At 43.9% G+C, this 12,742-nt stretch overlaps 2 protein-coding genes across 2 annotated transcripts in view; both read left to right on the forward strand.

Moving 5' to 3' along the window:
- Nucleotides 1-1,630, forward strand: part of LOC141795175 (uncharacterized) — a 28,327-nt gene extending 26,697 nt beyond the window's left edge. The window contains exons 15-17 of the mRNA XM_074675969.1: nt 376-465; nt 740-881; nt 1,361-1,630. Coding sequence (XP_074532070.1) covers nt 376-465; nt 740-881; nt 1,361-1,604 — 476 coding nt within the window. The 3' untranslated portion in view covers nt 1,605-1,630. The remainder of the gene's footprint in view (nt 1-375; nt 466-739; nt 882-1,360) is intronic.
- A 6,734-nt stretch (nt 1,631-8,364) lies between these two features.
- Nucleotides 8,365-12,090, forward strand: LOC141795402 (uncharacterized). Its single transcript, XM_074676258.1, has 2 exons — nt 8,365-10,144; nt 10,279-12,090. Exons 1-2 carry the CDS (start codon nt 10,049-10,051, stop codon nt 10,882-10,884), a joined length of 702 nt encoding a protein of 233 aa, XP_074532359.1. The 5' UTR covers nt 8,365-10,048; the 3' UTR covers nt 10,885-12,090.
- The last annotated feature ends 652 nt before the right edge of the window (nt 12,091-12,742 follow it).

Raw genomic sequence — 12,742 nt, forward strand, 5'->3', positions numbered from 1 at the left:
TGTGTGTGTGTGTGTGTGTGTGTGTGTGTGTGTGTGTGTGTGTGTGTGTGTGTGTGTGTGTGTGTGTGTGTGTGTGTGTGTGTGTGTGTGTGAGTGTGAAACAGTAGACAGACCCAACAGCAAAAGTCATACAGCTCCTTTTTGTGAGCTGAGCTGTTTCTGTTGCCGGGGGCAACCTGAAGGTAAGGAGTAAGGAGGCTCCTTTCATCCTTGGTGTTTTCCCTCTGCAGGCATGCTCTTTTTTTGACTTTCTTTTTCATGTTTGGTCAGAGAGACTAGTGGAATAATTGTGTGAATTAGTTTTTAAACCCAGCTCACAGTGCAGGTATTATTTTTTTATTCACTGTACTGCACGTGTTTTCTTGGTCACACCAGGTGGTGGCAGCAGAGAGCCGGCCCATTCTTCTCACTGCCATCACTGCCTGCTCCATCAGTGTCCCAAGCAGAACAGAAGACCTGTGCCAGGTTAGACAACATGTGGTCAAAACTGTGGTGCTGCTGAGACCCAGTGAGGCTGAGTTGTGAATCCTCACAGATCACAGATGTGAACAGTTCACCTCCTCATTCTGCACCCTGTGCTGGAATGAAGCTGTGACTCATGACCGGCCTGACTTGTTGTTCAGCATCAGCAGCACTTAGTTCTCCCACTTTGATCAGCCCATGAATAAGCTGCAGTGAATGAAACCAGACGAATGACTCCTTGTGTTAACGGAGCTCCTGACCTGCTGTTGGTTCACAGACTGTCACAGACTTTCACACTCCACCAATCACACGAGCCCGACGGCCCAGACCCCACCTGGAGACGCCAGCTGCAGAAACTTCAGCACTGCAGCTCCACCAGCACCACCACAGGGCATTACACTGAGTAATCCACCAATCCTGTGAGTCATGAGTCTCCTCATAGTCCACACACACACACACACACACACACACACACACACACACACACACACACACACACACACACACACACACACACACACACACACACACACACACGCACGCACGCACGCTCAGTGGGATGTGAAATCAGGAACACTTGGAGCACAAAGAGTCTCTGTGGTAGTTTCCGGATGATTGTTGATTTGTTGTTTCAGAGGAGTGTGATGCCCTCTGACTGAGACCTGTGACGTGTTGATCTGTCACGTCCTCCTCTGTAACCCTCAGAGATGCATGAAGTGAATCTTGCTGAGTGTCTTTAATGAGATCAGTAGTCTCTTCTGATGGGATCATATGATTAGTTAAAGGCATCAGTGTCTTTCTTCTTTGAATTTTGTGCTCTAAAAAAAGATGTTTGTCCTGCAGACATGAGGAAAAGGGACTGATATTGTATTTTTCCTTCATTTTGCTCTTGTTGTAGGCTGTACCCTCTTCCCCTCTATTACGCTGTGAGCAGTGAAAGGAGCCCGTCCTCAGGGGGCAGAGGCGGTGAGGAGGTGAGAGCCAGGAGGACACAGTGGCCTTTGGATGACCGTCAGCTCTGTTTGGACACTTCTCTGGACAGAGCCATCAGAGCAGCTCGTAGAATGAGGAGCACTTCTAGACACATGGTGGACGTGCTGGCTGAAGGACTGCACGACCTGAAGCAGTACAGCAGCGTCTAAATGAATACGGATTAGAATAAAATAAAGTAAAGCCTTTGTTGATTGCTTCAGGGTCAATAGTTTATTCCCCGTTGGGTTACTTTATGCCTGGAATTTGATGGGTGACTGATTGACTCTAACTGGTGTGCTAAAAAGTTTTATCATCGTCCTTAAAGATAGGGGAGAACGGGGTAAGTTGAGCCTGTGGGTAAATTGACCCACCCCCTGTCTCTGGGAAACGGTACGCATCAGTGGTCACATGACTCTGGATTTAGTTAGCCCACCTCATTTCAAGCTCTCTGTGGTGAACAGAAACAAAAGTTGAAGTAGCAAGTAGCTTTTATTCTCCAAAAATCATTTTTTGCATGTCAAAGTAAATTTTCAGCATATCACTAATAATGACTATAAACTCAAAATAATTTTAACTATGTTTAAAAACATACATCAAATGTGTAGCTGAACTATCAATGTATAAAACCATGTGAATTGTGTAGCTCGGTATTAGCCTGAATTGCTAGGCTAGGTTGTTTTTAACAAAATGGTGGCTGTGGGGTAAAGTGAGCCAAACTACTTGGGGTAAATTGACCCAGTGATTTCACTTACCCCACAATGAGGCATTAAAGTGTCAGAGGTAAAACGTGTTTATGTGTAGTAATACATAATGATTTGTTTGTTTTTGTTTTGTTTTTTTTTTTAAATATGTGTAACATTGTAGACAAGCTAGGATGCCGAAGAAATACAGCAGGAAGACAAACTGGGGCTCAACACCCCTTGAGGAGATGCATAGAGCAGCAACCAAAGTGCAGGGTGGAAAATCCCTAAGAAAAGTGGCCACAGAGAGAAATATCAACAGGTCAACCTGACACAGATTCCTAAAAGAGAAAGAGGGCTACACAGGGACAGCAAACTCAAAGAGGGTCTTCACAGAGGAGATGGAGGAAGACCCTGCAAACCGTGTGAAAAAACTGTCCACTTCCATGGCCAAAGAAGCCTAGGAAATGGCAGAGAAAAACAATATCACTGTCCCCGAGAGCTGGAAAGCTGACCGTTCAGCAGGTAGTGTAGAAGAGATCACAATTCAACTCAGGTAAACGTGGTCTTGTATCTAAACAGATTCTTAATAAGGTCCCTATTCTTTCAGATGGAGATTGGTTCATCAACTTCAAGGAACGCCACCAAAAAAAGTCAAAAGGTCAACTTACCCCCATGTGGTTCAATTTACCCTCTGAGCTGGAGCAATTTACCCCTTAGCTGGGGCAAGTTGAGCCACAAAGACCTTTTTTTTTGACAGATTGTGTTTCAATGACCAATCATTATGGATGTGTTCTAAATATTTCCATTGATGTGAGACATCATGAAATTAGTGTGATTTCACTTCAATTTCATTCCCCCTTGCCTACAGGTCAAACAATGTAAGAAGTGGCTCAGTTTACCCCGCTCTCCCCTATAGCCCCAGATCTTTAGCAAGAGTTTTTCTGTCTTTTCAATAGTAAGCGAGCTGTATTGAGCTTGGAGTTTAAGCTTTTTTTGGGTGGAGTTCAGGGGCCTGATGTATAAAGGGTGCGTACACACAAAAACGTGGCGTACGCTCTTTTTCTCAGCTCAGATGTATCAAGAGTGAAATGACAGTGGAAATGTGCTGTGCCTTACACCAACTCCATGGCTGGCATACGCACGTTTCTGCCGCTGTTGGTCCATTGGCGACACTTACAGGTGATGCAGGGAACTATTAGATAAATACATGTGAAAACAATTAGTCATTAGACTGAATAGCTACACATAAGAGACATGTGAACAATGAATTTTGATGAACAATTAACATGCACGTGTCTGCGGTTACCTGGGTGGATATAAAAGTATGTGCAAAGTAGTCAAAAACATACTGTTTAACACAATGGCCGCTTTGGCACTGCTTGAAGACATCGCATATAGCACTATTAGAAGAGAGCGTGTCTTTAGAGACAGGGAGGATCTTCTTGCAAATGATGACTGGCTTATGAGCCGCTTTCGGTTCCTGAGGGCGATCCTCCACCTCTGAAGCTCCCTTGCCGTTGCCCCCGCTAAGTGCGGCTAAAATGGGTTGGATCTAAATAACTTCTGAAGGACTCTGAGCTGCACGATGTTTGTCTTAGTGAGTATATGAGCTTGCACACACCTATAAATAAGGTCCAGGTGTCAAAAAAACGGAGTTGCCCTTTAAGATCAGGACATGTGGCAGAAAAAAGAACAGCCAGAGAAGCTAAGAAGGCAAGGGTGCAGAAGCACAGGCAAAAGATTTGCAGCATTATTGAAAATGAAGAATGTTTTAAGATTGTATATATGCAGGTATAAGAAGAGAAAAGAAAGGGGCCTTTTGAAGTCTGTAGGAGAACTAACTGCTAAACAGCAAAAAGAAAAAACAAAGAGCAAAGTGGAATGAGAACTCCAAGAGGTACAAGCAGAGGAAGAAACACCTCCAGGCAATTCTGAATGACAGCCCAAGACAATCGAATCATTCAGTAATTCCAATGTAGCTCTACATGATAAACAGTGAAAAAGATATGGGCAATACAACCTAATTTTGAATACTAAAAACAAGGCCTCTATGTGAGGTCATTACCGTAACAACTTTTCATTACCATAACACTTGTTGTATATGTAAATACATGGATGGGAATGAGTAGTAACTTCAAATTTTATGTTTGCACAGGAACTATTTGTCACGTCTTTTAAGATTAGAAAATTGACATTTTGTATTTATTTGTAAAATTTACACTATAAGAAAAAAAATAGTACAAAACATGCAATTTTGTTACGGTAATGAACATAATAGCTAAAATTATTATATCCATAAACATTTATCGGAATGTTTATACTATGTGGCTATTCTGAACTATTAGTAGAACATGAAAAAAATAAAAAGTCTACCTCTCATACATATTCAGTAATCATCATTTGAAAATGTGTTACGGTAATGAACTTATTTGGTCGATGACTCAATAAAACATTATGAAAATGAATGTAAAAAAAATATATTGATTGCTCACTTTAATTGAGTCAGGTAATTGAGACCCTGTTTGCTACTAATGAGAGTAAAAACTAGCAAAATTGAACTAAAATTGTTTTTGCAAAAGTCAGGACAGTTTCGTGAGAATCACCCAATTGTGCGCGGAGCTGCGGCCAGCTCTGCAGCGCAACACAGCGAGGAGCCATGCGCTGCTAGTCCCCACACAGGTGTTGACCACACTAGGGTTCCTCGCTGGGACATTCCAGAGGGAGTTGGCCGATCAATCAGGGCTGTGCCAGTCGACCCTGAGCTGAGCCATGCCAGCCGTGTGGGATGGAATCATCCACGTCAGCCAGGTACATCAACTTCCCATACAATGCAGCTGAACAGGCCAACATTTAAGTGCAATTTGCAGCAAGAGCCAGTTTTCCAAATGTAATCGGAGCTATCGACTGCACACACATTGATATAAAAGCGCCATCACATGATGAATTTGTTTACATCAATCTGAAACAATTTCACTCCATTAATGTACTAATCATAAGTGATGTGCAAATGCTGTTAACAAACATTGTTGCGAGGTGGCCTGGTTCAACACCCGGCTCATACATCCTGCATGACAGCATGGTTGGGAGCAGACTGCATGCTGGCAATGTGTGTGATGGGTGGCTTCTTGGTAAGTAAATGTAATTGTCCTAGTTTTATTCCCTCTGATGCGCACCAAGTATGTGCGCCCACTAATTCTTCCCTGCCTTCACAGCATCATAAGTCAGTGATTTGAAATTAGACCTGAAGTTTTCCACTGGTTAAATATTTTTAGATAGAATAGAAATTGAACAAGAAAAACCTTTATTTATCCCTGAGGGGAAATTCAGGAGTCACAGCAGCAATCAATAAAACAAAAGCAAGAAAGTGTATAGAAAGTGCAAAAAGGTCCACAAGAAAATGATGTGTACGAAATGTACACATCATTTCCAGGAACCTGTGTAGTAGTTATACTTATACCTAAAGTGTAAGTGCTGTTGTCTTAATGTGTAGTTTCCCGTTTCTTACCATTAGACTAGATTAGATTTAGATTTATTGGTCCCCAGAGGGGAAATTCATTTCCACTGACTGTACATTACAGAGCGACAACAACAACAACATTGCACCTCAACAGACAACAGTAACAACAGAGGACATCATACAGTCACCATAACAGTGCAGGACAAGGAAATACAATACAATACCATGAACTTATCAAAACAGTGTTGTTGACATGCGCTTTTACTGTGCAAACCTTGATGTGTCACTTTCTCTTCATTTCAAAAAGTTACCCTAAAAGTTGAGGAAACTACACCTTTAAAGATGCGAAACTACACTGTAAGACGCGGGCTGTATGATAAAGTACCACCAAACTTCATGAATATCCGTTTGTAACTTTTTGAGTTATGTTGTTCACAGAGAAACAGACAAACTTGGCCAGAAACATAACCTCCTTGGTGGAGGTGATATGAAAAGTAATTATTTTACTATAGGAGAGGTGAACTGAGGAAAAGAATATCAGATCAGCTTTGTGGGTTCAAGGACCGCCAAGGGTCAACACTTCCTTTACGATCCATAAAAAATGATGATTTGGCCATTTTTGATGTGTCTATAGATTTAGCATCTGATGGATCTTGTGTTATTAGCTGGTGTGAATTTAGATCTGGTATAAATGAGGTAGTTTTTTTTTTTTTAATGAAGTTTTCATCATTCCAATTTGGCACGTAAAAACTGACCTAAATGGTAAACGGATCAGTATTTGTATAGCGCTTTTCTAGTCTCTCAGACCACTCAAAGCGCTTTACACTGCTAGTCTTCATTCACCCATACACACCACATTCACACACTGATGGTGGATTTCCCATAGAAACCATCAGCTTTTATCTAATCCATTCACACCCATCCACACACCACTGACCAACAGTGGGAGCAATTCGGGGTTCAGTGTCTTGCTCAAGGACACTTTGGCATGTGACTGCAGGAGCTGGAATTAAACCCCCGACCTTCCGATTGAGAGACGACTACTCTACCACTGAGCGGCTTGTGGAAAAGAAGTCCAGATACCATACTAAAGTGTCTCTGTGGGTCTGAATGGACTGTGGCTGTCTTAAATGGGATCTTTTGATGTATTAAATTAGCTGTTCCACAATTTCTGGAGTTTAGGTTTGAGTGGAGCCCATGGCCCACCCAGTTTTCTGAGTCTGGTTTGATCTTTCACTAGGAGGGGAGATTCTTGAAGAAATGCCATTCTAGCCCTTTAAATTGGTCTGTTTAAACCCTTAACATTGTATGTGATAAAATATATATTTGTTTTTCCTGAATTCTCTCTGTCATCCATAATTGTCCCACAAAATGGAGTCACTGTGGCAAGGTAGGTAAATACCACTAAAAAATGTAGAGCATCATAGGTTAACTTTGAAGTAGAAGTAAAAAATAGTATAGGTAGAGAAAAACTAGGAGTGTCCTTTCCCATAACCCCATCCCATTTACAGAACAATAACAGAACAGGAACATTTAAGCCTATACTTGTCTTTCGTTCTAAGGCAAGCTGCAGGCAAAACACCTTTTGCAAAAACTTCTAGTGGGGCAGTTTGGGATATTCTACCCAGGAGGGCTCCAGGCAGATATATTCCTTTTGTTGAAATTTAGAGAAACACACCAGAAATGTATCAAAGGATTTTCTTTGGCTGGATTTGAACGTCTGGGTCCGGAGCGTTCCCTCCAGCTCGGGGGTGTGGGAAAGACTTCAGAGCCCACAATCTTCATCAACACCTCTGACATGAACTTTTGACCAGGTCTTTGCCACCCTCATTCCCTTGGGGATATCCAAAATGCGCAGGTTGGTTCTCAGTGGGCGATTCTCGAGGTCATAGAGTTGATCCAAAGGGGACTGGTTTGGGTGTGGAGCTCTTTCATGGTGGATTCCACTGCAGCCAGATGTTCAAAGTTGTCACCAGCCACCGACTCCACAGAGGTGAGGTGATACTGTAAAGACTTCACTGCTCTCTGCAACGAGTCCAGAGAAGACTGAAGTGGTTTAGTGGATTCTTAAAGAAGTAACGATGAGTCTTCTCAGGGTGCTGATCTTTGTATTTCGAACTCTGCTGACAGCTGATCCATAGAGATAAGCGCAGTAGTTGTTCATTCCTCCATGTTCATTTACCCCATTTTTGGGGAATTGCTAGTGCTGTTAGCTGCATACGATGCTACCTTCCCTGCTGCACAGCTAACCGTAGCTTGAGTGCTAATGCCTTGTTTGGCACTCTGGTGGTTGTTCAGTTTGCCATGAAATATATAAAAATAAATTAAAATAAAGAGGGATGTGTAGGCCAAAAAGCCAAGGAAAAAGAAGTTCAGTTAAATATGAAATATTTGAAAGCGGGCTGGGAGCTCTCTAGCGTGCATCCTTTCTCTATGTTGCAACCGGAAGTCCTCTCGATGCTTTTTAAAAACTTGAATGTGAAGTACGCCCATGAAAGCTCAGGCAGCTCTTCAGCTGTCCCCAGCAGACCAAACGTTACACGTATGTCACAGCTGTCCTCTGTGACGCTGTCATGTTAGTCTGCTGAGTCCATGAACCGTTTCTTCTTTCCTGCAGTAGCATGGTGCACTGTGACAGAAATCAACTGGTCACAGAGGAAACTACTGGGGATCTGTTTTATTAATGATAACCAGCTGATGCAATAAATGTAATAAACAAGGTACCATCAATGACATGGGATGCTTATTATCCTCAGGTTACATTTTTCCTCATTGTTTCATTTAATTTCTCCAAGCTTCACTTTTAAATGGTGGCATGTTACCATGGCGACACTCACAATAGCTGCAGCTTACGGCTCTCTCAACCAGTGTGTTGAAAACAGACTAATGGACGATCTTAATACCAGATTTGACACACACCAACTGCTCCGGATAGGCCAGGAGGTCACACACAGCATTACTTCTGACTTTATTAACTCACACAACATCCCAACGGACATAGCAAGAACTCCTGGGTCTTCGTGGATCACCATGCCAGCGGAGAGGGAGAACGCAGAAGCAGGGCTCCAGGGCTGGAGTGCTTACGCGGCTATGGAAGCAACCACACAAACCACCGCTACCAAGCATTTTTCTCTCGAATGCACAATCCCTCACCAACAAAATGGATGAGCTGAGGCTCCAGGTTTTAGTTAACAACATCGTTAAGGACAGCTGCATTATTCTGATCACAGAATCTTGGCTAAACTCGTCCATACCGGACTCAGCTAACGAGCTAGCGGGCTATATAGCATCTCAACAGGATAGAACAGATTCCAGGAAGAGTAGAGAAGGAGGTGTGTGTTCGTACATAAACAACAACTGGTGTACTGACGCGGTGACTGTGGGCAGCCACTGCTCCGTGTCACTCTGTGACTGTTAAATGCAGGCCCATCTACCTTCCCCGGGAGTTAGACGGCGACGGTGTTTGTGACTGTTGTTCATCCTGCCCGATGCCAATGCTAGCACGGCTAACGGGCTACTCCACAGCAGCATTAGCAAGCAGCAGAGTAGACACCCCGAGGCAGCACACATCATAGCAGGGGACTTCAATCATGTGGACCTTAAAACGGTGCTTCCCAAGTTTCATCAGTACATCAAGTGTGCCACCAGAGGAGCTAATACACTGGACAAGGTGTACTCCAACATCAAGCTGGGCTACAAGGCTAAACAGCTAGCACACCTGGGCCAGTCTGACCTCATGTTCTCTGCTCATGATCCCTGCATACACTCCCCTTCTCGGACAGTGTTCTGTGCTACATCAAAAACTCCATGGACAATGTCACAGAGGACAAGACCATCCAGGTGTACCCTAACAGGAAGCCCTGGATGACACAGAAGGTCCAGCAGCTGCTTAAAGACAGAAACACCGCCCCCAGAGCTGGTGACAGTGCTCTGTACAGTGCAGCCAGAGCCAACCTGAAGAGGGGCATCAGAGAGGCCAAGTGAGACTGTGGGAGGAGGATCAAGGACCACCTGGAGAGTAGCAACAGCAGCCAGGTGTGGCGGGGGGTCCAGCACCTCATGAACTACAGGACCAACACCGGAGATGCTGAGGGAGGAGCCTCACTGGCAGAGGAGCTGAACAGCTTCTTTGCCGGCTTCAAGACAGGATCTCTGGAGGCAGCTACACCACATCCTGTGGTCCAGAGCAGCTCCAGCCACACACTGGAGGAGCACGACGTGAGGCGCACACTGCAGGCGGTCAACCCATGGGAGGCAGCTGGACCTGATGGTAACCCTGAATAGGTGCTGAGAGACTGCCCTGACCAGCTGGCTGGAGTGTTCACTAGAATCTTCAACCGGTCCCTGTCCCAATCCATCATTCCTCCTCTCAGGGAGGAGTGAGGTGTCACTCCTCCCTGAGAGTCTCAATCCCCACTAGTTCACCTACAGGTCCAACAGACCAACAGAGGATGCTGTAGCCACAGCGCTCCACATGTCACTGTCCCACCTGGAGCAGCAGGGGACCTACACACAGATGCTCTTTGTGGACTACAGCTCTGCGTTTAACACCATCCTTCCTCTCAAACTGGTGGGTAAACTGGAAGACCTTGGACTTCCACACTCCATCTGTATGTGGATCTACAGCTTCCTGTCTGACCACAGGCAGAGGGTGAGGGTAGGAGACCACACATCCGGGTTCTAATCAGCATCGTCTCCCCCCAGGGCTGCGTGCTGAGCCCCCTGCTCTACACCCTCTACACATCGGACTATACCTCTGCACACCCCAGTAACACCATCATCAAGTTTGCTGACGTCACCACAGTAGTGGGGCTCATCTCTGGGGGGGATGAGTCTGCATACAGGGCTAAGGTGGAGCAGCTGACTGGGTGGTGCAGAGATAACAACCTGCTCCTCAACACAGCTAAGACCAAGGAGCTGTTCATCGACTTTCAGAGGACTAAAACAGACATTCCACCCCTACACATCAACGGGGAATGTGTGGAGAAGGTAGAGGACTTCTGCTACCTGGGAGTCCACTTAGAGAAGGACCTGAACTGGACTGTGAACACCTCTGAGCTATTGAAAAAGGCCCAGCAGAGACTGCACTTCCTGAAGGTGCTCAGGAAGAACAACATCCCCCTGAGACTGCTTGTGTCTTTCTACAGGTGCACCATGGAGAGCATCCTGGCGTGCTGTCTCTGTGTGTGGTCCACCAGCTGCACAGTGGCTCAGAGGACGTCACTACAAAGGATCATCAACACAGCTAAAAACCTCACCGACTGCCCTCTCCTCACACTGGAAGAACTGCATCATTCCCGCTGCCTCTGAAAGGTGGGAAAAATAACCCAGGACCCCTCTCACCCCAGACACCACATGTTTAATCTGTTACTGTCAGGCAGGAGGTACAGGTCTATCACTACAAGAACAAACCAGTTTCTACCCAACAGCAGTAAGGGTCCTGAACAGAGCTGAAACCACTACCTCAAATAATTACAATCAGGGGCGTGGCTACAATGAGGCAAACACAGGCAGTTGCCTGGGGCCCCGAGATTCCCAGGGGCCCCCAAAGCATCTCTTAAAAACTGATTTATGAAGTTCTCTTCAATTGAAAGCATTTCTTTTTTCTAAATCTTACTTCACATGCTTCAAAATCCATCCAAAGGCTTAATCTGTAATGATGGTTTTGGCTCCTCCCCCTCCCTTCTTATTCAATGGGCTATTCCATGTTACAACACATCTGAACATTTGATTCAGGAAGAAAGTGGTAAAAAATACTTTTTTCTCCATTTTTTTCTTATTTTCAACCAAGTGTGAAATAAAACCAATGTTGCTCTGAGATCTGAGATAAACATATCAGACTTTTAGGATTTTAAGGACTTTATCTAGCCCAGGAAACAGGATCATTTTCTCTAAATCAAACTTTTGGAGTTGGTGATAAACATTATTGTACAAAATCTCTTTTTTGGAAACATAACTCACTGGACAGGGGGTCAAATAAAAATACATTCACTTTAAAATAATAGTACCAAAAAGTATGCTAACTGTAAATATCACCTCTTTCAGGAGATTTGTTTCCAGTTTGATGTTGTGCTTGATATTTACATATTTTTTCTTTACTAAATTATTTTTTTCAATATTTACCTATTGTAATGTTTTTCACTTCATCCTTTCTTGTTTGTTCCTGTTACTCTGTAAATTCCCCACTGTGGAACAAATAAGCTGTCAATTGACCATAAAAGATTTCAAATCCAGGACAAAGTGGACTAAATTATGTATTTACTTTTTTCTAAATCAAACTAAAGTACAGAACTTGAGGAAATGCATTTAGTTGCATTAAGTTAGCATGTAGAAGATTAGCACTGTCTCATGCCTTGATTCTAGGAAAGAGACAGTGGACCCAGGGAAGGCCAGTCTAGCTCTGAGGAAGAGGAGTTACAAGGACATGGAGGGCCCCATTGACTGGGTTTGCCTTGGGCCCCCAAACCACTAAATACGCCCCTGATTACAATATAACAATTACCTCCATGTCAACAATGCACCTGAACATGGCAGCGTTTTTTTTGCACTTTTTACTGTTTTTCACTGACTGAAGGTCTTTTGCAATTTCATTACACTTGTTGCAATGACAAATAAAGTTCTATTCTGTTCTTTTCTATTCCATTCTATTCTATTCTATTCTATTCTATTCTATTCTATTCTATTCTATTCTGAAATGTGGACTTACTGGAGGGGCTGTTGTTGGGGTAACAGTCTGCTCAGCTGGAAGAGAGATGGTTCTTACTTTTTACAAAATCTTTTCTTTTTCCTACATCTGCTTGACCTGCTGTTTTCAAAACACTTCACTGAAAACTGGAGTTTTAAATATCAAACTAACGGAGCTCCTGACCTGCTGTTGGTTCACAGACTGTCACAGACTTTCACACTCCACCAATCACATGAGCCTGACGGCCCAGACCCCACCTGGAGACGCCAGCTGCAGAAACTTCACAACTCCAGCTCCACCAGCACCACCACAGGGCATTACACTGAGTAATCCACCAATCCCCTTATGACTTCAATTTCAGAATAGTAATTTTTTAAAAAAAGTTCAACCTTTTTTTTTCCTGGTGGCCTTAATCCTTGTCCATACAGGGCAGCCAGGTCAAGCTACGAGGTCATAAATTCACTGTCTTTTGTCATGGATGCA

Source organism: Halichoeres trimaculatus, unplaced genomic scaffold, assembly GCF_033239565.1.
Source record: "Halichoeres trimaculatus isolate MK-OKI-2021-1 unplaced genomic scaffold, fHalTri1.1 fHalTri1_scaffold_8, whole genome shotgun sequence".
NCBI classification, from domain to species: Eukaryota; Metazoa; Chordata; class Actinopteri; order Labriformes; family Labridae; genus Halichoeres; species Halichoeres trimaculatus.